Below are 24,276 nucleotides of genomic sequence, written 5' to 3'. Positions count from 1 at the left end.
ATCCACTTATTTATTTTCTTTTATTAAAAATATATTTTTCATAAAATATATTCTGGTTCCTCCCCCAACACCTCCTAGATTCTCCCTACCTCCTCACCTCCCCAAATCCATACCCTTTCTTTTTCTTTTTCATCAGGAAAAAACCACAAGCATTTAAAAAATAATATGATAAAATAAAAAAACAAAATAAGACAAAACAAACAAATAAGCTAACAGGAAAAAAAAGCCAAAGAAAAAGTACAAGAAACACATATAGATGCAGAGACAAACACATTCGCATATATAGAAATCCCATAAAGACATGAAGACAGAAACCACACTATATTAACAAAAAATCTGTAAGGTTAAAAAAAAAAAAAAGCCAGACAAAGCATTGTGAGACAAACAAACAAAAAAACCTCCAAATGAACTAGTAAGTTCATTTTGTGTTGTCTACTGTTAGGACATGGGCCTGTGTGGTTTGTATACCCAAGCGAAACTCTGTTTTGTTTTGTTTTGTTTTGTTTTTTAACTCTGCGGGGGCCTGCCACCCAGCTCCCAAATAAACACATGGACATTTATTCTTACTTATGAATGCCCAGCCTTAGCTTGGCTTGTTTTTACCAACTTTTCTAACTTAAGTTACCCCATTTCCCTTTAACTACAGTTTGCCTCTGGGCTTTTATCTTGTTCTATATACCTTTCTCTCCTTCTTACCCCGTGGCTGGCTGGGTGGCTGGGTGGCTAGCTCCTAGCACCCTCCTCTTCTTCTTTTCTTGCTCCTCACTCTCTCCTCTCTTCTTCCAAGCCTAGATTTCTCCTCCTATTTATTCTCTGCCTAGCAGCCCCGCCTATCCTTCTCTCCTGTCTAGCTTTGGCCATTCAGCTCTTTATTAGACCATCAGGTGTTTTAGACAGGCAAAGTAACACAGCCTTACAGAGTTAAACAAATGCAACATGAAAGAATGCAACACATCTTTGCGTCATTAAACAAATTCCACAGCATAAACGATATAAACACATCTTAAACTAATATTCCACAACAAGACTCTGTGGAGAAAACTAATTTTCCTTTGCAAATGATTATCAGTTGGAGATGGTTTCTGGGTTGGGGATGGGGGCTTGTGTCTCCTGACGCCCCATCTGGCTTAGACCTGGAGCACTATTTATTGATCTATTCACCAACTGTTTCTGGTGGGGAGCAGTGCATGGCATATATTTATTCCTTTGCGCAAGTGTCCTTGCATGCCTTCTGTGTGAGTGTGTGTAGAGGCCAAAGGTCCACAGGTGCCTCACCCACTCTTTGTGTGTTTGTAACAATCTCTCTTTGGCCTGGACCTAGCCAAGGATTCCAAGCTAAGCTGGCCAGGAGCCTTAGGGATGCTTCTAGCTCTGCCTTCCCAGAGTGGGGGCTGAAACTGGTGCCACTGTGCCTGACTTATTGTTTTGTTTTAACTACTGGTAGGTGAAATCTGTTTCACCTTTCTGGCTCATTTTTCTTAAAATGGGCCTAATTTCTAGAATACTTTGAGATTTTTACACTTCACAGGCAAACACTTTCCTGCTTGAGCTAGCTCCCCAGACTTCACCAGCTATTTCAAGAAAATGCATCACAAAAGTCCCTCTTCTTTAGCTCCCTGTACTACAGCTATTCCCAGTCTCCGTCTCCCACTCAGTCCTAACAACTAAGAAAAGGGTGGGAGGAGGAAGTGACTAAGTAGGCCTGACTCCAGCCTCCTCAGGTGCAGACACACAAAACTGCATCTTTAGTCTTTCTTTGCTTAAATCCCATTGTTGCTTTATGGATCTAACAGAATGAAGCAAATGAGTAAACAACTCTTTATAAAGAGTGCTATGGAGCGGTCTGTGAATGGAGAGTCCAACGACCCTCCAATGGAGTTGTGCTACTTCCCCAACAAGAAAACAGGAGCGCCTAAGCAAAGTATGCCATACACGAGTTCACAGTGAAGAGGAAGCGGAGCCCTAAAAAATAGGAACTTGGCCTTGGAAATCTCTTGTAATCATTGTTGCTAAAGTCCGGCTTACACAGTTCAGCCGGGTTATCCACAAGAAAATGGTGTTAACCCGAAAATCTCCACTGTACTAGTTTTCCCGGGAGTCGCCCCTCCCTTCTGCTCCCTGGAAGTTTTGAGCCATTGGCAAACGTTCTCCTTGGAATCTCTGCGGATTCGGTCCTTTCCCTCTTAAGAGTCTCTGCCTCTCCACCCCCCTCCGCCCCATCTCCTGAGCTCCCCTGGGGCCACGGTGGACTACAACTCCCGGCGTGCCGCGCGCGCCGGGCGCTTCTCTGGGCTCCGCGCGTGGCGGCCACCGAGCGGCTGGGGGGAGGTAAGTGATGGGCTCGCAGGCCGTCCGGGAACACGCCCGCCCTCCCTCCCCTCCAGGATGAAAGGAACCAGTGAGCACCAGGATAAGGACAAAAACAAAACAAAACAAAACAATGCAAATTTCCCCCAACCTCCCGCCCCGCGATCCCTGTGTGTTCGGCGCCCCGCGGGCGTGCACTTTGTCACCTGGAGTGGAGCGGGGCAGAGCTGGCGGGACGGGACGGGGTGCTGCGCTCGGCGCCACACCCCTAGGAGCTCCCACCCCAGGCAGACCGCCCGCTTCTCCCTGAGAATCTCAGCAGAAACTTTCCCCGCTGTCCCCCGCGCCACCGCGAGTTGCTCAGCCGACCGGCGGCGGGAGGGCGGCCGTCCTTTGCCCTGGAGACGCCCTTCGGGAAGCGTGCAGCCCTGCCCTCGGGGACCTCGGTCCAGCACGGGACCAGGCGGAAGATCCCTACAGTACAGCCTGGCTTTCCTGGGCCGTCTGTGCGTCCTGGAGGTGGGTGCGGGTCAATATAGAAGCCATCTCTCAAAGTACCTAGTCTCCCGTCCTTCCTGACTGGCCTCCCCTCCCCCACCCGAGGGCGCTTTCACGTGGTCCAAAAGTTCTCTGTTCCAAAATCCTGAGGCTAGGGTATCCAAAGTTACCTTAATACAGACATACTGCCTTAGAAAGACTTGTTTGGGCGCCCCCTACACACAACACACACACACACACACACACACACACACACACACACCCCCACCACAACATGTTCATAATCACAAAGCACAGCACACAACACATACAGTCCACACAAATACAATGTTAACATACACGTTCTTATAAGAGCAAATGGCTAACGTGCTTGTTAGAGTGTGCAAAGGTAAGAGGGTGAACACACATGTTCACAAATGTCAACTTATTTCCAAAGTTAGAAACTAGCTGGTAAGTGAAACCTGTTACCATTATTTAGGACACCTTGGTGGCTCGTTCTTGATGAAGTGGGACCAATTTCCTATAACACTTCTAGAAACACATTTATTTAACAGGCAAACATGATCACAGCAGGCAGGAAGGGGAGCTTGGCCTTTTTTATGTGAAGGGAGAGGTGCTTGGAGAAACAGAAACAGAGCCCTTCCTCCCGTGAGTGTGCCTGAGGAAGACTCAGCCTTCTTACATCGCTGACTCTTTCCCTTGGAGAGCGCAGGCAAAGCTGCTCTGAGAACAGTTCTGAGCTGTGCTATCAGGGCCCCCTCCCCCTGGGTCCCCTGCCCACCAGGCTTACCATTCAATGCCAATCCCTTTGGCTGTAGTTGGAAAGCAGAACAGGAGTTTCACATCGAGTCCCACTGTGTGGATCTGTTGATGAGTTAGTGCTCCGTCTCCCTCATTTTGGTCATTCCTGATAATGTACACACATGCCCACCCAGGCTCAAAACAGTACTCAGAAATATTGAGTGCTTACAATTCACCCTAAAAATTTATAGCTGCTTTTGCAACGAGGCAGTGGCAAAGCCCAGTAAAGAGAGCCTTTGAAATAGTTCTCAGTTGTGGGCCTTTGGGAAGCTGAAAATTTCTAATGCCATTCCTGAAACAAGGTGTGTGGGTGGGTGGGTGACTTAGGAATTCAGGATCCAAATTTATCTCAGACTTGTTGACCTTTGATCTCTGAATGTCTTTAAGGATTAGAAAAGCAAAGGGAGGCACCCACTTTCTCCTCAGTTCTGCCTAAAGTCAACAACATCACACTTGCAGAGGACCAAGGATTCTCAGGGTCCTTGTAAGGAACTGAAGGTCTCCGTATTTTGAGTGGATTTTGTCAGTGCATTTCGCCATTGTCTTTTGGTTTGGTTTTTTGTTGGGGAATGGGTGTGGGGGATTGATGGATATCTTGAACTAAAAGTGTCAAAATGTTGATTGGTATATGTTTTCCACTCATGTACAAAACGTTTATGAGGTTTATGGAGCAGGAATGCTCTCCACAACCTCAATAGCGGTTCCCAGCTGATCCAGGGCACTGCAGGATTGATCAGGTAACAATCGAAAAACTCTCCTCCAGTCTCTGTGTTCTACCACTAAGTTTCCTGAATTGGAACTGAAATGGTGGTAGGTTGACGCATCTTAATTATATGTGACTTGGGCAATACCAAGTGCTCATGGGTTAGAAGTGTTGGCTGAATTTGGGGGTGGGGAGGTTAAGCTTTTTTTTTTTTTTAATGCAACTGAGCTAAACCATTCAAATTAAGCCTTGCCGGAGTGTTTTTTCTTTGCAGAATAAGATTTAGTTTGGTTTGGTTTCTCTTGGCTTCCTTGGCTGGAATGGGAACATTTTCAGGAGCTCTGGTCTTCTATTACACATTCTCTCCGAGAAAGATGCTGCTTCCTGCATCGTGGAGTGAAGGGATTTGCTGGCCAGCCAGAGCTTTCCTTATCCTCACAAAGAGATTACTTAAAAGGCAGCTCTGGGAACTTTATCCAGCACCTCTGTTAGGAAAAAAGACTAACTCAGGGCTGCAGCTTCTGAGTGTTCACGGTGTAGAGCCCGCCATAAGCCCTGGGTTTCCTCTTATTTTCCCACGGGGAGAAAACGAAATAGTTTGAAACCCGGCATGGCTACACAGAACAACAGTAAAGATCTCTGTGGCAACGGGAATGGAGGGAGACAATGACAGCCTGCCTAGACAGCTTCTTTTTCCTTGTACGAGACATGTGCAAGGAGAGTTCTGCCCACTTGGAAGTGGTGCTCATTCCCTCTCACTAATTGTGCGGAAGGTAGTTAGCAAAGTGAACGGGCACGCTGTAGCTTTAAAAAGTCAGCCATGAACCAGAAAGCGGTTGCGGCTTGTGTGTGATTCCTAACGTCGTCGTCATGTTGGCTGGGAGCCAGCCTGGTTTTATTTCACTGTGTCAAATTGTACCTCCTTATTGAATTCCTTTGCCAGACTACTTTGTGAAAGAAAACACTGGGGTTTCTTTGCTGTTCTTGATAAGCCTATAAAAATGATATGTTTTAGTTGCTTCTAGGTAGGTTTTCTTTTTACTCTTTCAGGGGAAAAAAAAAAAAAAGAAAAGTAATAGTAGTGATAATAAGACAATGTAGCGTGCTGTGGTAGAGTGCCGCCGTGAGTTGTTTTGTTTTGTTTCTGGGATGCTTAAAAAATGGTGAATGTATAATAGTTTCCAACTGAAGTGCCGTTCTTCTTGTGGCTGGAACAGCAGCACTCCCTGTCTACTCTGACTGGGTGGATGTTTGCTAATATCTATATGTATATTAAATGTTGGGTTTCTTCAGCAGGGATCTTAAAGACTTAGCAACTGCAGGGTGTGTGTGTGTGTGTGTGTGTGTGTGTGTGTGTGTGTGTGTGTGTGTGTGTCGGGAGTGGAGATTATCCCACGCTGGCGATGTTGTTTGTTAATCATCCACTCTGGAAGAATGATAATAGCTTGTGAATATACTGAAGGATGTACTTGCCATGTCACAGTAATCCCTGGAGAAGGAGTGCCAGAGTCTAAAGTGATTAGAGAGGAAATGTGTTTAATTTATGGCTTCAGCTGAATAGGAAGAAACTCCAGACAGACCAGGCTTTTTGTTTTGATTTTCTTTTCTTTAAAGCAGGACCCTGCCCCCAATTTTGTTAATTGTATATTAGTTGTAGAGGGTTTTTATTTTTTACATGTCCCTCATCTGATAAACATAAAGACAGTCATACATGTTACTGTATATCTCAAATGTTTTGATGATTTTACATAAATCTGATGACCTGCCTCCCCTCCCCCACCTCAAACACACACCACTTTCACCCTTTCTGTGCTAAGCTATCTGGGGTGTGTGTATGAGCTTTCTGCTTTAAGTCAGCGTGGCCGTCTCCCAGAGTTTTGCTGAGCATAGATGAGGTAGGGGAACACTTTCTGATACAAGCTTTAAGTCCCTTCTGCATTTCATCGAAAGCTAGAAGCAAGGGGTGGAGGTGAACAGAAACAAACAAACAGCAATAAAAGAAAAAGGGAAAAGAGAAACACAGCCCAGAGTAGGAAGGGGCCGGAAAGAGAGGCTTGTTTTCTCTACTTTGAGTAGGAGTTGCAGTGACTTCAGGAAGCAAGGTGGCCGAGGAAGCCCTGCCAGGCAGGTCACACTCCTGGTTTGGAAAGAGGTTTCGGTTTCCTTTGCACATTCTTACTGTCAGGGTAGGCAGTTCGCTGCAAAAGCAAGCACCCTAGCCCATCAGCCAGTCCTTCAGGTTGAGCCTATCTCTCCAATCACTGGGGACTAGAGATTTAACAACGTACGTGAACTGGTGTGAAGCTGTGAACGGGACCATGTGTTTCCAGTTGAGAATATGTATTCTCTCACTTTCTAAGAATTAAACCCAAGCTTTTCTCCCTTATTGATTAGTTGCGGAAGTAAAGGAACCTTGCAAGCCTTCCCATGCTCTCTGTTGACATGGACAACAAGAGAAATGGCCGTGTCGGGGTCAAAAAGTAAGTGAAGCCGGCTTCTGAGTTCTGCTTCTGCCGACAACACAGGGACCTGGTTTCTGTTTTGATTCTTCTTAGCTACTGAAGTATTTGGGGGGGGGGGTTCCATTCATCACAATGGCCACCACCTACCTGTCCGACCTTCCGCCTTAACTCCAGTTTGTAGTCCAGCTCTGTGACAAGTGGTAACTTTAGGAATCAAGACCTGTGTGGAAGGCTGATGGTATCAGGCTGTGGATCAAAGAGGCTTGGGGAATTTAGCCCTACATTGTCATATAAGACAAAAAAACTGAGCAAGCAGATCCCCAAGTTCATAGGCTGCTAGGGTGGGAGCAGAGAGTAGAGTTTGAGATTTTGTGTTTGCTTTAACAACGTCACCTCTAACTTCAAAGCTGAGAGTGGTCGTTCACTTTAGTTAGATACTAAGGTTAACTTCTCTGCCTGGTTTTTCCTTTTTTCCTTGAAGGTAAAAATATTTTGGCACGTATGGAGGGGGTCTCTTTGGATATGTCTTCTCACATGTGACACTCCCAATTATGTTTGCTGTCTAAGGGTTATGTGCTGGAGTCTTCTTGATAGGAACATACGAGGGGATTGTGCGGCTTAGTATTTCTGGAACATAGGAAAAAAACTAAGTTGCAGGGTATCTGTGAGTCCATTATACTCATTGAGGAATTATATTGAAACTGTAACCATCTTGGTTACAAGGAGGATGAAACTTCCAGGAGGGTGTCCACCAAGTCCTTCCTGCCCTTTTGTTTAGCAGCTTGGCCATAGAAGCCGTGATAGGTGAACAAGGAAGCATGTGCTGTAGATTTATTAATAGAACATATATTTCGCTTCACAGAAACATTACATTAAAATTAACTTAATAAAATCTCTTTTAAAAAAAAAATTCCAGAAACTGCTGGGTGGTGGTGGTGCACACCTTTAACCCCAGCACTCAGGAGGCAGAGGCAGGTGGATCTCTGTGAGTTCGAGGGCAGCCTGGTCTGCAGAGTGAGCTCCAGGACAGGCTCCAAAGCTACACAGAGAAACCCCGTCTTGAAAAAACAAAAAACACAGCAAACAAAAAATTCCAGAAACCAATGCATCCCTGCAGTACTGCCATCTTTCCCTTTACAGTTGAGGGAGCCAGAAGTAGACGGACAATGGAGGCATGTTTTCTTATGGATGGGACATTTGAGAGCTGAGCTAGTATGAGCTGCGACTGGAATATTCTCTACTGTCTTGTCCAGAAGGGTAGCCAATAGCTCTGTGCTGCTAACTACTGGCAATATGACTAGTGTACCTGATGAAACTAACTTTTCATTCACATTTATTTCAGTCAATTTAAGGATGACAGTTGTAGTCAGACCTAGTAGTAAAGGCCTATAAAGCCACTGCTCGGGAGGCTGAGGCAGGTTGAAGGCCCAACATGAGTTCTAGAGTTCAAGGCCAGCTTGAGCAACTTAGTTTGGCCCTGTCTCAAAAACAGAAGGGAAAAGAATGTGGAGGTAGCCCAGTGGTAGAGTGCTCACTTAGCAAGAATGGAACCCTGGATTTAATCCCCAACAAGAACAAAAAACTGTGTTGAAATACAATGCACATATATAACAAATTGCCTGTGCTAAAGAGATAAATTTTGGTCAGTTTTAGCATTTTTATACCCATAAAGCCACTGTTCCCACTGAGATAATGAACAGACCTCTCCTCTCCACTTCCTCACAGTCCTTAGTGGTCTCCCCTTTCCATCTGTTTCCTGCGTCGTCCGTGTCCCCAGACAACCATGGGTAAGATGTCAGTCATTATAAACTGTTTGACTTTGCATAAATGAGTATATATTATACATGTATAATATGCATATAAAACACATACTTATGCCGGGCGATGGTAGCGCACGCCTTTAATCCCAGCACTTGGGAGGCAGAGGCAGGCGTATCTTTGTGAGTTCGAGGCCAGCCTGGTCTACAGAGCAAGATCCAGGAAAGGCGCAGAGCTACACAGAGAAACCCTGTCTCGAAAAACCAAAAAAAAAAAAAAACAAAAAAAAAAAAAACAAAAAACAAACAAACAAACAAAAAACCCAAAAAGTACATACTTATATAGACTGGTATCTCAGCATAGTCTGTAATTTATGCATATCACTCTATTACTGGTTCATTACCTTCTTCTGAGTCAAGGTCTCACTGGCACCGTTGCTTGCCAGAACTTGTTGGGTAAACCAGGCTGGTCTTGAGCCCACAGAAATCTGCCTGCCTCTGCCAGCCTCTTCCTCACAAGTGCTGGGATTAAAGGCATGTGCTACCATACCCAGCTTGGTTGATTGCTTTTTACTACAGGGTATTATTTTATTATATAGGCACACAGCTACTTACCCAGCTACATGGTGACAGAGAATGGAGTTGTTTCCAGTTTTGTAGGTATTATCCAAATGAAGTTGCTTTGATTGTTCATGTTTAGGTCTTTATGTGAGTAGGTGCTTTATTGCATTGTGTAAGCACTTAGGAAGGAATTAAAGTGCTTAGCTATATGATAGGTATATGTTAAACTCTGTTACGAACCTTTCCCAAATGCATTACTATCAACAGTGCATATTTCAGCTGTCTTCTTTCCTCATGAAATCTCTAACCTATTAGAGATGGTGGTGAGGGTGTAATTTCCATTCCCTAATGCCTTTTGATGATAGCTTTCTTCTCCAATGCTGCTTTGATATCCATGTATCATCTTGGGTGCACTGTTGTTCCAATCTTTCACCTCAGTTTTTATTGGTTTTTCATATTTGTTGTGTAGAATTTTTATGTACCAAGAATACATATTTTATTGGGTTAGTATTTTTTTCATATTTGCCATAGAATTTCTATGTATTATAAACACAACAAGTTATTTATTATGACTTGTTCATGGCTTGTTTTGTTGTTCTTTCTTTAAAGTCTTTGAAATTGAAAAAGGTTTTTAATCTTGCTGTGGTCCCACTTACTTTTTTCTTTTATGGATAGTGCTTTGGGTGTCATATTTAAGAATTCATAGACCAAAGTCTTGGCAACTTTCTTCTAAGAGTTTGATAATTTTAGGTTTAGGTACTTAGAACTATGGTGTTTAATTTAGTGGGGGGTTTTAAAATGATTTATTTTACTGTTATGTGTATATATGTGAGTCTCTGTATGGGTATGTGAATATGCATGCAGGTGCCCATGGAGGCCAAAAGAAATTGTAGGAGCCCCTGGAGCTGGAGTTATAGTCTGTTGAGAGTTGCCCATTGTGGGTGCTGGGAACCAAACCTAGGTCCTCTGTAAGAGCAGGAAGCACTCTTAACCACTGAGCCATCTCTAAAGCCTCTCAAACTAGTTTTTATGTGGAATGTGAGATAAATAAAGTATGTGTGTGTGTGTGTGTGTGTGTGTGTGTGTGTGTGTGTGTGTTTGTGATGGTGTTAGCCAAATTTTTTAGCACCATTTGTTCAAATGTTTCTGCAACCTTTTTTTTGACAAATAATTGATTCTATGTGTAGGTCTACTACTAGACTATTCTGTTTCACTGATTGTTTACATATATGTGTACCAAAATAATGCTGCATTGATAATTGGAGCTTTGGTAACTAGGGCCTCAAGTTAGGTAGTGTTAACTAACTTTGTTCTTAGTTTCCATAGTAGTTTTGTTCTTTAGATTTCCTTATGATTTTAGAATCAGCTATCTCTCCTGAAGAGGGAGGGAGGGAGGGAGGAAGGAAGGAAGGAAGGAAGGAAGGAAAGAAGGAAGGAAGGAAGGAAGGAAGGAAGGAAGGAAGGAAGGAAGGAAGGAAAGACCTGGTGGTATTTCCATTGGCAAACCTAGTGACATTTGAATTAGCATTTGTATGAGTTGGTTGGGAAGAAGGGACACAGTGAGGGCAGTGTGCCTCCGAGTTTACCTGGTCCTTAACTTCTCTTCACAGTGTGTCTGGATTTCTGAATGTTGCTCTTAAACACTTTCACCCGGTGTGTCTGTCGATATTTCTTGTTTTTATGCTATGATGGTTTGAATTTCCAGTGATTTGTTATTACTGTATAGAGCTAGAGTTGATTCTGTACATGGTCTTATTTTTCTACAACTTCATTAAACTTACTTCTAATCACTTCTTTAGGAGAGTTCACAATATTTTAAAATCTGGACTATCATTCTTTGTCCTTAAATATGGTTTTACTTATTTTCTTCGATTTTGATGTTGTTTGTTTGTATTTCCTTCCATTTTGTTAAGTACATTCTCTGGCAGAACACTGAAAACTGTGATACAAGCAGACATCCTTGTTTTATTTTTTTCCTTTGTCTCTCACCCTTTTTATCCCACGTGCAGGTGTCCTTTTATCCTTTCACCTGTTCTTAAGATTTTTTTTAATTTGTGTTCTACTTTGATTATGAGGCTTGGTGTGACATTATGCTTCTTGTACTTGGCCTATGTTTTGTTTTTTAGATCTGTGAGTCTAGTTTTCATCACATTTAAAAAGATATTTAGCCATTATTATTCCAAAACATGCCCCTTTTCCATTTGTGTATGTGTTTGACTACTTGATATTTTCCCAAAATTCCCTGATGCTCTGTTCATTTTTAAGTGTTTTTCTCTGTTTCATTCTGAATAGCTCCTGTTGCTGCATATTTAATTTTACTTAATCTTGTCTCTTAAAATTCTAATATTTTGTTTAAAATATCCATGTATATTTTTATTTCAGAAAAAAATATTCATCATCTCTAAAAGTTAACCTTGGAGGGGTGTGTGTGTGTGTGTGTTCGTGTTCCATGTCTTAACATACTTAATCTTTTCTCTAGCTTTCTGATATGCAGATTATAGACATAAAACTTTAATCATTTGAATTAATTTCTCAATTTTTTTTTTTTTGGTTTTTTGAGACAGGGTTTCTCTGTGTAGCTTTGCGCCTTTTCCTGGAACTCACTTGGTAGCCCAGGCTGGCCTCGAACTCACAGAGATCCGCCTGGCTCTGCCTCCCGAGTGCTGGGATTAAAGGCGTGTGCCACCACCGGCGGGCTTAATTTCTCAATTTTAAGTGGCTGATAATTTGGTAATTTTTGATTGGATGGTAGGCAGTGTGAATTTTACTCTTTTCAGTGCTGGATTTTTCTTAAATTTCTATAATTGCTTGATGTAGGTTCCTGGGTGCTATTTTCTTAGAAACTGTCTATCCTTTCAAGTCTCTCTTTTAAGTTTTATGAGCCAGGACCAAAGCTGCACTGATCTAGGGCTGTTTCCTGGCCTTTTACTGAAGCAAGACCCTCCTTTTTACTATTCCAGTGCTCCTGCGTTATGAGATTTTCCTCTCTGACAGGTGAAAAAGGCACTGTTCTTGCCCATGCATGAGGTCTAATGATTTTTCCCCCTCTAGTACTTCTGGGTGATTTTTTTGCCCAGCCTCAGAAAGTTCTACAAAGATGCTGATGAGAATTCTGCTGAGCACCCCAGGGACACCCTTTTGAGTTGGTCTCTACGTATCTCCTCCTAACTGTCCCAAGTGCATGCTGAAGACCTTCCCCAGGACCTGTCTCCTCCTCTCTGTCCCGAGTGCATGCTGAAGACCTTCCCCAGGACCTGTCTCCTCCTAACTGTCCCAAGTCCATGCTGAAGACCTTCCCCAGGACCTGTCTCCTCCTAACTGTCCCGAGTCCATGCTGAAGACCTTCCCCAGGACCTGTCTCCTCCTAACTGTCCTGAGTCCATGCTGAAGACCTTCCTCAGGACCTGTCTCCTCCTAACTGTCCTGAGTCCATGCTGAAGACCTTCCTCAGGACCTACCTTTCTTTTTTCCCTTCTTTCAGGGTCCTGATCCTTTAGTGACTATGACCAGTGTTTTGAGTGCCATATTATTTTATATATTTTTGTCTGCTTGTTCAGTTGTCTTATGAGAGTAGAAGAGTGAGCATGGCCTCCATTATTCCACTTGACTGGAAGTAGGCATTCCATTCAATCTCAAGCCACATGGCCACGAATGGCTATCTGTAACAGTGGAGAGGGAAGAGCCGGGTTATCCTGTAGACTCCCTAAAGGCATGAAGCGTTAAGTCTCTAGGATGTGGCTGTGCACTATAAGATGTTCAGTAGCATCTGCAGCCTCTGCTGTTGGCTCTCCGTTATGCCTAATCTACGTCATGGCAATCAAGCACGCCTCTGGACACTGTAAGAAGTTTCCTGAGGCATAAAATCATCCCTTACTGGAAACTGCCAGCTTTTCTAAGCAAACCTGTCATGAGGATTATGTAATGCTGTAACTTGTAGGCATCATGACTCATTTACATTTCGTGTACTGGTCCTTTCTGCTTAAAACTGTAAAAGGACCATAAATACTAAAAATATTTCAATCTGGAGAATTCTTTGCCTTCCTTCTTTTGCTTCTTGCTGTATATATTATAGAAGAAAGAAGAAAAGAGGAATAATAAAGCAAATATTATAAAATAGTAACAAATTGGGGAATCTAGGTGAAAGATATAAGAGATATTTGCACTATTCTTCAGTTTTAAGTCTGAAATTACTTTTTAAAAAACACGTTGTGAGAATGAAGAAAGTCAGAAGAGAATATGTGTCTCCCTTTAGGAAAAAGCAGCACTCTCAACCCAGATTAGGAAACCGGAGGCCAGCAAGCCCGACACTGAACATTGTGCTTGAGACTTTGAATCAAATCGTATGTTCAGAACACTTAGATTTCACCTTGATTTTCCTTCTTGGCTATCAGAAGAATAACACCCACTTAATTTATCCCTGCTCTGAGTCTCTTGACAATAAAGGAAAGATTGAAGTTGCAAGGATCAAAAGAAAGATGTGTATAATGAATTACTCAGTGAATTGCAGCGATAGTCTTTATGTTCCAAGTCAGAAAGCATCACAGCACCTACTGTGAGTCATGCCTACCTACTATGAGTCATGCCTTGTGCTGTCTTCACAAATATTGTTTCATCTCATTATTACAGTCTTTGATATTTAAATATATTGCAGCATTTAACATGACTAACTAAGGGCCAGAAAAGTAACTGTGAAATAGTTTTTATTTGAAAATCACATGGAAAGTGGCAAACCTGTGATCTGAACTCAGCTATTTGAAATCCAAGATTCTCATTTTCCTTCCAGCAGGTTCTGAGCTGCAACAGCCCTTTACTCAGTCCCATACGCTGGAGTGAGTCTGGTTGCAGGCATTTTGGAGCATACTTGTTTCAAAGTTCAACTAGGTTCTTTATTGTGTCTATAAGAGAATAAAAGGAGGATTAAAACTTCAATTTCAGGTCTGCTTTTTCATTCGTATTGACCTAAAAGGGAAAGGATACATACTAAAACATATTCTTGATATTTCTAAGACATTTTCATTAAGCTTATTCAGTATTTGCTATGTGTGGTACTATTTCATGTAAGGACATTTTCATATAATGCCTTGACAATTTTCAACAAACACCGTAGAGGAGTTCTCTTCCTTGCTTGCTTCTTTCATTAATTCCTACTAAAATCTCCCAAACTTGAGCCACAAAACTCTTAGATATCTAATATGGATCCTTGTTAAGATTTTGGTTATTTTGTATCTGCATCGATTAGATGTTGGCAAGACAACCACCAAAGCTTAGATTCCACCTGAACTCTTTCTGAAGGGCAAGAGGAAATGACTTTTTATATTCATGATCTTCAACAGTAAAAACACATACCCATATGATAAGCAAACAGAAAAAAAAAATAGCCCAAACGGGAGCACTCATTCCACAGAAGGTGATATTTACATCACCATTTAGCATGGAATGAGGTAGTCAGTACAGGTTGTGACCAAGAAAAATGCAAATCAAGTCACAGCCACAAACCCATTCACTTGGCAAATGCTTAAAAATATGAAAATACCAGTCATGATAAAGGGTATGGATCTCTAAGATAGTAGTACTCCAGAATGTTGATGTCTTTGGAAAACAGTTTATCATTATTTTATAGCAAATATTGTATATCTCAGCAATTCCATATATATATATATATATATATATATATATATATATATAGTATATCTCAGAAAATACATATATATGTAAATTGTTGTCATGTAGTAATAAATTTTGAGCCACTTAGGTAATTTAAAATTTTTCTAGAGGACATTTGTGAAACATATGAAACAAATTTCAGTAATATATTTTATTTAACTATGTTATCAACATAACATTGAAATATTTTTGCATTTTTGTCATATATTTTGTAAGCCTATTATGGAGTTTCCATTTTTGTGTATCTCAAGTTGAACACAAATTTTCCTTGTTAGGTCTGCACTTGGATTTCATATAATTTACAGATGGAAAAAATGTAATCACATACCCATCCAACTCCAAAAACACTGATCTGCTGTCACCCTTTTCACTAGGCTGTGGGCTTCCCATGTTTATCAAGTGTCTGTCTCATCGTAGACCAGTTAAAATTGATTAATTGATAATTGGAATTAAACATTGACTAGAGATATCCTGAAGGGGAGATTTAACTGCTACTTCAAAAACAAGTGAGTAGGGCCCTTAATGTCTGATAGAGAACAGAGAAGAGGATTTGAGTGACGTAAGTAAAAACTTGGGGAAGTCGAGGCTGTTGTCCATTTGAGTTTCAGGACAAATCAAGGCTGTTTGAATCAAATCTCTAGAGGCTAAGCTAAAAGAACTCAGAATAGACAGAAAGCTGGCGAGTTATATGCTTCCCAGCACCCTCAGCACTGGGGTATGCTGCAGCTAAACACACTCAACCCTTATTTATCTGAATATTTTTAAATTAAAACCATCCTGTCAACCTTTGAGCCATTCTTTCCTTTCCTGGGTCAGGCTCTTGCCGGATCTCTGCTTGTTGATATGATGGGGGAGAGAGAGGGAAATGGAGAGGAAGCTCTATCTCGTGTAGCTACTTAGTTCTTAGGTTTCTCATAAGCAAAGAGATCAATATTAATTTATTAGAATCAGAGTTAAGTTACTTTTAGCTAAAGGCTATTTTAAAACATGGGCAAGGAGTAGGGTAATTTGATTTAAAAATAAGTCATAAAAATAAAGTCAGTACAAAATTAGAGTACATTTCTGAGTGCAAAAATAAGTAATGTTTAGAAATAGTTTCATGAAAAGAGCAGCGTGACAGATATATTGCCATAATCACTAGCCAGGATCAAAAGTACCTTTTCTCTCCTAAATTGAAGAAAATATGTAATGGTTAAAAAAAATGTGAAATTCATATGGATTATATTTTTCCCAGTGTCCTTGGCCATCCTTTCATTTGTGTGCCAAATACTTGAGGAAGAGGGGTTTATTGGGCTCATGTATCCCAGAGGTTTTAGTCACAGTCACCTGTCTCTGTGAGGTAAGACAGAGAGAGCATCATGATGGTGATGAGCATGCCCAGTGGCAAAATCTGTCAACTTATGGTGGCTAAGTAGAGATAGGAAGGGTGCAGGGCAAGATTTACTTTCTGTGACATCCCCTCAGTGACCAGCTTCTTCTGACTAGGCTCCACCCCTTAATGCAGCCACCGGCCAGCAGTGCCATCAAATTATGGATCCATGAGTGGATGGTTTCAGTGGTGAAGTAAAAGCTCCAGGAGCCAGTCACCTTTGCATGCCTCAGCACGCGAACCTCTGGGGACCAGTGTGCATCACTTCAAATTAGAGCACTCCACCTCTGGTCCCCAGAGGCACACAGCCGTCCCGGAATCTAAGATGCACCTAGTCAAATGCCAGGAAGACCCTTTTTCTTAGCAGTTTCAACACAGTGCAGAAGTTTAAGTCCAAAGTTTCCTCTGAGACTTGATGCTGCCTTTACTTGTGAGCCCTGTGAATATAACTTAAAACTACATACTTACAATATACAGTGACCCAGGAAACAGAACTAGTTTTAAAACGAGATATCGAGAGACTAGAGATGAATGAAACCAAAGTAAAACCAAAGCCTGGCAGGGCAAATGTCAAGGCTATAGCTTGTTCAGGATGTAAGTTCCAAAGAGCTCGGGCAGCCTGCCCCGGGCTCCGGCCAGTACAGGCCACACGGCCCGTCCCTTGAGCTTGTACCACGCGCTACCACGGCTCTTCCTGGCAAATATGCAGGTGTACTAGAGACATTCATCAACTTCTTGGGGTGTCCTTATATCTTCAGATTTACTCCCATAGCTTCATGTCTTTCCCTCTCTGGAGCTGTCCACGGGGAGTCCATTCCTGCTACGCGTATCCTGCTCTCCAGAAGGCTCTATGATTCTACAATATTTCTTTCTACATGCCTGCCAAACCAATAAGGCATGTTGACACGAGAGTTGGCCTCCTGCTCAAGAAGCAGCTAGGTCTCTTGGACTGTGGTTGCTATGGCTTTTGTATCTCAGGAAACTGTTCACTACATAGACTGGTGCAAATAGGATGTCCTAGAGTTACTATTTCTCAAAGAAAAGTCTGTCGGATGAATTTACATTTTGTACCAGTGAACATGCTTTTTCACAAAGTGTCCTCAAGGCTTCTTTCTTATTGCCCAGGACAAAGTACTTGGTTTCTTTTTAGTGACTGATCTCTAACAACTACAATTTCTTTGGTCCCAACACTGAGCACACACCTTTTCTGGGCAATCTGCAAGTATTTCAAATCCATCCACTCTGCTTTTGCTCCCAGTTTTCACTGTGGCCCTTACTAGTAAATCATAGCCTTGCAACAGCATTGATGCTAAGTAGCTATAAAATGCCCTCCCCTGGATTAATTAGTCTACTGCATTTAAACTCAGCCTTCCATAGAGTCTCAAGGCACAGACAAGATACAGACAAATTTTTTTTGCCAGACGATAACCTGAAGGCCTCTAATCCAATTCCACTATAGTCCTCATCCTGTGACCTTATGAACCCAACATTTACTGTCTGAAATTTTCTCAGATCTGAGAAAATTTTCTGATGTTTCTGATTGTCCATCAAACTCTTCTTAGAGCATTCTAGAATCCCTCCAGCCTTTACCTCCATGTGTTTTCAAGTTCTTTCCACAAACCAATCCCCAGTTTTTCTAATCAAAATAGTCAAGTAAAGTTGTATTGACAGTGCCATTTCCTGGTGCTGGTTTTCTTTATCAAACACCAGACACAAGAACATCAGATTTCCCTGGCTTGCATTGTTTGTCACCCCATCGCCATGTTGAAGAAGGGATTATAACACACCTAAGGGAATATCAAGTGTACATTAAGTCTTGAAAGATTAGTGTATTAGTATGAATTTACCAGAGGAACACTCTGTGTGTGTGTGTGTGTGTGTGAATGATTGTCACTGGGAACACCCTCACCAACATTCCCAGAAGTGTGCAAATTGACAGTGAAGATTAGCCATCATAGCCTTTCTGCTCTGTCTGACCAGACCCCAGAATCTGTAAATCATAAACACCATAAGATATACATGAGCTAGATTCTGAGAAAGATTCTACTGTTTTTTCATTCATAACTATATTTATGATATTCATTAAATACATTAATTGTATTGATTTATTACATTCATGATATTGTGTCATCATACTACTTTGTAGGGCTTTTCCATCATACAAAACAGAAATTCTGTACTTAGGAAATCATTGCTCTATATTCCTTTCTTCTCAGTCTTGAGATAACGTCTAATCTTTCTATCTCTATGCATTTGTATATTCTATATATTTCATGTAATATAATTTTATAGTATTTGTCCTTTTTTGGAATGTAAAAACATTTTATGTATAACTGCAGGAGAAATAATACACAGATAGCTTGAACATAAAAACAGGTTATAATTCAAAAGTCCAGGGCTATTTGAAACTGGAAAATACTTTCTCTGTAGAAAATAGTAAAAATGATAACATTTCCCAATAAGCCCTTTTAAGCCAAATGATAGCTGAATTATACATATAAATATTGATTAGATTCTGGGATACAGAAGAAACCTGTCTTCATCTGTTTAGAGAGCTATGTTTTACTTCAGTTGTGTAAGTGAGATTCCTATTCATCTTCCCCTTCACTGTTTGATTTACGGCAGACATTTTTCTATAGGCTAATCCATAGTCTAAAAAGATTTTAGCCTCCCCTTCTGAAAGTACAGCCAGCATATTCTTTCATCAGCTTGATACGGTACATATTCTTATCCTAATAGTGAAATGTTTCACTAAAGTTTGCCCAGCGATTGGGCAAAACCAAAACTTATTATAAGCCACAGTCATCCTAGGGTCCCCCCTGCTTTATAGCCTCCCTGGATCTGTGGATTGCAGTCTGATTGTCCTTTGCTTTATATCTAGTATCCATTTATGAGTGAGTACATACCGTGTTTGTCCTTCTGAGTCTGGGTTACCTCACTCAGGATGATATTTTCTAGTTCCATCCATTTGCCTGCAAATTTCATGATGTCATTGTTTTTCTCTGCTGAGTAGTACTCCATTGTGTATATGTACCCATTTTTTTAAATCCATTCTTCGATTGACAGGCATTTAGGTTATTTCCAGGTTCTGGCTTTTACGAATAATGCTGCTATGAATATAGTTGAGCATATATCTTTGTGGTATGATTAAGTGTTCCTTGGGTATATGCCCTAGAGTGGTATGGCTGGGTCTTGAGGTAGATCATTTCCCAAATGGGACCTCTTAAAATTAAGAAGCTTTTGTAGGGCAAAAGACACAGTCAATAAGACAGACAGCCTACAGAATGGGAAAAGGTCTTCACCAACCCCACATCTGGCAGAGGGCTGATCTCCAAAATATATAAAGAACTCAAGAAACTAGACATCAAAATACCAAACAATCCAATTAAAAAATGGGCTATAGAGCTAAACAGAGAATTCTCAAAAGAATCTCAAATGGCCGAAAGACATTTAAGGAAATGCTCAACATCCTTAGTCATCAGGGAAATGCAAATCAAAATGACTCTGAGATACCACCTTACATCTGTCTGTAGCTAGAGTTTTCCTGCCTGGCCCACTGTCAGGACAAATCTCTCTCACCTGCCAGTCCCACAGCCGCTCAGACCCAACCAAGTAAACACAGAGACTTATATTGCTTACAAACTGTATGACTGTACCAGGCTTCTTGCTAACTGTTCTTACATCTTAAATTAATCCATTTCTATAAATCTATACCTTGCCACATGGCTCGTGGCTTACCAGCATCTTCCCATGCTGTTTGTCATGGCGGCGGCTGGCAGTGTCTCTGACTCAGCCATCCACTTCCCAGAATTCTTCTCCTCCTTGTCCCGCCTATACTTCCTCCTGCCTGACTACTGGCCAATCAGTGTTTTATTTACTAACCAATCAGAGCAACACATTTGCCATACAGAACATCCCACAGCACTGTCAGAATGGCTATGATCAAAACACTAATGACAGTCTGTGTTGGAGAGGATGCAGAGCAAGGGGAACACTCCTCCACTGTTGGTGGGAGTGCAAACTTGTACAACCACTGTGGAAATCAGTATGGTGGTTTCTCAGAAAATTGAGATTCTACAATTTTTACCATCCTCCATGGAAAGAGAAGTGGAGGCCTTTTCTGCCAGCACTTAAAATTATGATGTATTGTCTGCTTTATGTAGTGGGCAGCACATTAATCTTGTAAAGTTATGATTGTGCCAATATGAAAAAGCTCATAATAACTTATCAGTAAATTTGCATGTGTCTGCCAGCTTTTCACTTAGTGTATATCTATCATGATTAGTTTATCTTTATCTCTTTTTCTCTTTTGTTTTTTTGAGACAGGGTTTCTCTGAGTAGCCATGGCTGTCCTGAAACTTACACTGTAAACCAGGCTGGCCTCAAACTCAGAGATCTGCCTGTTTCTGCCTCCTGAGTGCTAGGATTAAAGGCATGCACCACTACCGCCTGGCTCTTTATCACTTCTTAAAAGTGAGTTATTTGATTAAGGGAGAAGTGTTTTCTAGTGTGAATTATTCACTGATGATATAGTTTTTATTGGTACATGATGTTTTTAACCATATGCCCATGGCTAAAAGGAAACACTGACTTGATAAAGTAAGAAAATTGAAGACAAGTTCTGCCCCTTACTTTCTTGATAATATTTTGAATAAAGCATAATGTACATACACATTTTTGAAGACATCATGCCTGTAAAATACTCATAAATTTACCAAGTTCATATGCATTTTCAAAGAAAGGCTCCACTGTGATATTCAGTAATAAGTATCAAAGGGACCGTAACACACTTCTTGTCTCATTTCATCAATGCCAAACTAGGGCCACAATGGAGCCACCATCTCAGAAGTGTCTTGAATATGCCATTTAAATTTCGTCTGGAATCTGATGTGTGCTTGTGATTATATATGAAGAGACTGGTCCATTTATAATGGATTAAAGTTGAGTATCTCAGTTTGGCAACAAAAAGGTCTTTGAAGCAGACGTAGTACTTTCTTAGCAAATAAATAGCCATGTAAATTCACCCTCCAAATGTACCCATAGTCAGTGAGTGTTTGGTCTTACGTCTTGCGTCTCCATAGCCTCTTAATGTTACATTGAACCGTGCAGTGCTCTCCTTGAAACTGTTGCTGATGTCACAGGCAGGGCCTGGCAAACTCATCCCTCTTGGAGGCCTAACTTAGAAGCTGAGAATTTGGAGTAACAAATGCCTTTGAAAATTATCAGTCTTTAACTGCTCAAGTAAGACAGTTGCATACACTCTAATTAGCACTTTGCTTGCCCCTCGATTCCAGTATTACTTGGCTATTTCTAACTGTTGCCCTCACATGATTGACACCTCCGCTGGGGCAGAAACTGGGTGTTCTCTGTCCTTTATCCATGCATCTAGTGCACTGCTGAGAAGACCATACATAGCTGCCAATCAATAGTTGTATGAATGGGAAGTATAGTGGGAAGAACATAGGTTTGCATTAAAGAATATCTGGGATGAGTATTATTTGGGGTGAGTTCCTTCCCTGTTCTGAGCTTTGGTTTCCTAAAAGTGGGAGAAAGTTTTCAGTTCAGATGGGGTGGAAGACTGATGTTTTGTGATCTATGAAAAGTGTATCATACTCTGATTTGTAGACCATCTCATCCAACAAGCCTTTGTGTATCCGCCCAAACCTGTGATAGATGCTGGCAAACAACAGCAATGATGTTAAGCAGGTCTTTCTTCCTAGGATATGAATAGTCCTGTTTTGTTATACTTTTTTAAATTATCTCAGTCTTTTTGCCTATCATACTTAAACTGGACAGATTGTTAATGTATACTGATTGGTTACTAACCCCATTTATCCTGGTTGGACTCCCTCACCTATGCCCACGAGAAAGTGACAGTTTCTCATTTTGCCCCAATACTTGTGGCACACCACCAGCAGTTTTACCAACCTTTTTTGTACAGCATTTCAAATAATCAAAGGCATTTCAGAATCATGGAAGTTTTGATGTTACAGCAACCCAATAGGAATCCAGAGAGCCTCCCATATCACAATCAGATACCCATTCTTTATGAAGACTGGTGACTCACTGAAGTCAACTACAGGATGTGTGAACTCAGGTTTTTTCCAGGCACTTCGAAGTCTGTTCAGTGGGACTCTGCTTACTGCTAGAAGCAAGGCCATTAGAAAGCCTGATAGATCTGTCAGAATAGCAAACGCCTACAGAAACAGTCTTCAACCCATCATAACCAAGGGAGCCTTGAGCAGGTTCCTTGGTGTCAGCTTGTCATTGTTTATTTTACAAGATGACGGAAAATCTCAGCACATGGATCATTACCCCCACCCCATCAGCATTGATATAAAAATGTATAATTAGTGCTGTGAAAATGAGTTCCTTCTTTCAGCGCATAGCACTTGTTAAGTGGTAGGAAGTTGTGTATACAAAAACACACAGGCTATTGTGGTTGTTTTGTTTTGTGTTTTGTCAACTTGATACAAGCTAGAGTTATATGAGAAGAGGAAAAAGCAATTGAGATTAGTCCATCTGAGGCAACAATTGAGACAAGTCCATGGGCATTTCCTTGATTAGTGATTGATCTCAGAGGGCCCAGCCAATTGTGAGTGACACTACTCTTAGGCAGATGGTCCCAGACTCTAAAAACAAAACAAAAACAAAAACAAAAACAAAAAAAAAACCCTAAACAAGCCACAAGAAGCAAGCTAGTAGTAATCAGCACTCCCAGACTGCTCTGCTTTGGGTCTTGCCCTGACTTCCTCTCATGATGGACTGTGGTATAGAAGTATAAGCCTAATAAACACTTTCCTCTTATGTTGCTTTTGGTCATGGTGTGTTTTCACAGCTATAGAACATCTAAGACACAGGCACACACTGCTTCCAGACTCAGGTTAAACTCAGGAAGGAAACTCTTCTCACTAGTAGGCATTGGCTCTAAATGTTTGTAAATTAAGCACCACTGAGAAATGACCAATTGCATGTCCGTTGGTTAGCTACCTGCTCCCTTTTCTGTAAGAATAGAATTTAATAAAAGGCAAAATGTGGGTCCCCTGGCCATGAGACCAGGACCCATCCCAGATACAGAAACTGGCTTTTTAGAGCCGTTGTTCGCTGTGGTGAGATTACTTACTCAGCAGTGATGCTGGGGGAGGAGCTTGGTCCGGCCCCAGCTTCCTATGCCAGACTGTGTTGACTACCCAAGGGAGGCCTTACCCTATGAGAAGAGGATGGGGGTGAAAAGGAGGGGAGGGAGGGGGAATAGGAGTTGGTATGTAAAACAAAAAAAAAAGTTAAAATAAAGATCTACAAAAAAAAAAAGAATAGAATTTGAGTGGCATGCTTGTTTGGTTGGTTTGTTGTAGTTATTGTTCGTAATTAAGCGTTTAGGTTCTTGCTTTGAATGAAACATTATGTCTAGACTCTGGCCTTTAAGATGTGTGAAGAGCTACTGGGCTTTCTCAAACTCTAGGCATTTCGTTATAACAACAGCAAAGATCTTTTCAGCTTGGACTGAGTGTTAAGCCTTGCCAAGCCTAATTCCAGAACCCCATTCTTCTAACCACGCTGGGAGTTCCAGACCCATTAAATCTTCTCATGACAAAGCCCAGGTGCTCTGTCTCAGTGAAGGTACCACCATCACTCAGTTTTGTGGCTTGTCCACCCGTTCATTCTCTCTGTTTAGTCTACCACTGAGCCTGGCTGATTCTGTCCATTGAGTATTTTAGTCCATGGTCCTCTCTTTTTTACAGCCACTACTCTGGTCTGAGTCCTCTCTTTTTTACAGCCACTACTCTGGTCTGAGTCCTCTCTTTTTCATAGTCACTACTATAGTCTGAGATCACGATTTCTGCAGACATGACTACAGTAAATTTCTCATTCACATCCTTTCTCCTATTCTCATTCCTCTTCCATACGCTTCAAAAATGTGGCTCTGACTAGGTCACCCCCCTCCTATAAGGCCATTTACCAACTTCCCATTTCTCTTAGCAAAAGTATGGACCCTTCAGTGTGGCCTCCAGGACTGTCATGGCTCCTTGGCTGGCTGCATCCCTACCACAGAGCATGGAATAATCATCACCTGACCTCTTTATGTATTGACTTTGGATGGCATTTTAGATCTTGCTTCAGACAAAGCTTCCTAGGCCTGACCTGTCACAGCAC

At 41.5% G+C, this 24,276-nt stretch overlaps 1 protein-coding gene and 1 long non-coding RNA gene across 6 annotated transcripts in view; one reads left to right on the top strand and one right to left on the bottom strand.

Annotated features, from left to right (window-relative positions):
- The first annotated feature begins 2,185 nt into the window (after positions 1–2,185).
- Samd13 (sterile alpha motif domain containing 13) overlaps positions 2,186–24,276 on the top strand; it is a 39,142-nt gene continuing 17,051 nt past the window's right edge. Inside the window, exons 1-2 of one of the 5 annotated variants that reach the window (XM_059266417.1) lie at positions 2,961–3,193; positions 6,704–6,789. In XM_059266417.1, coding sequence (XP_059122400.1) covers positions 6,737–6,789 — 53 coding nt within the window. In that variant the 5' untranslated portion in view covers positions 2,961–3,193; positions 6,704–6,736. Of the gene's footprint in view, positions 2,329–2,432; positions 2,827–2,960; positions 3,194–5,216; positions 5,335–6,703; positions 6,790–24,276 lie in introns of those variants that run through there. The other 4 variants (XM_059266418.1, XM_059266420.1, XM_059266421.1 and 1 more) reach the window with 4 other exon arrangements.
- On the bottom strand, positions 12,602–14,121 carry LOC131913655 (uncharacterized). The gene is made up of 2 exons (XR_009379947.1): positions 13,821–14,121; positions 12,602–12,748 (listed from the first exon to the last, which is right to left on the bottom strand). It is a non-coding gene; the product is annotated as an uncharacterized LOC131913655 (long non-coding RNA).

Source organism: Peromyscus eremicus, chromosome 6, assembly GCF_949786415.1.
Source record: "Peromyscus eremicus chromosome 6, PerEre_H2_v1, whole genome shotgun sequence".
NCBI classification, from domain to species: Eukaryota; Metazoa; Chordata; class Mammalia; order Rodentia; family Cricetidae; genus Peromyscus; species Peromyscus eremicus.
This window is presented reverse-complemented; position numbering and strand designations above follow the sequence as displayed.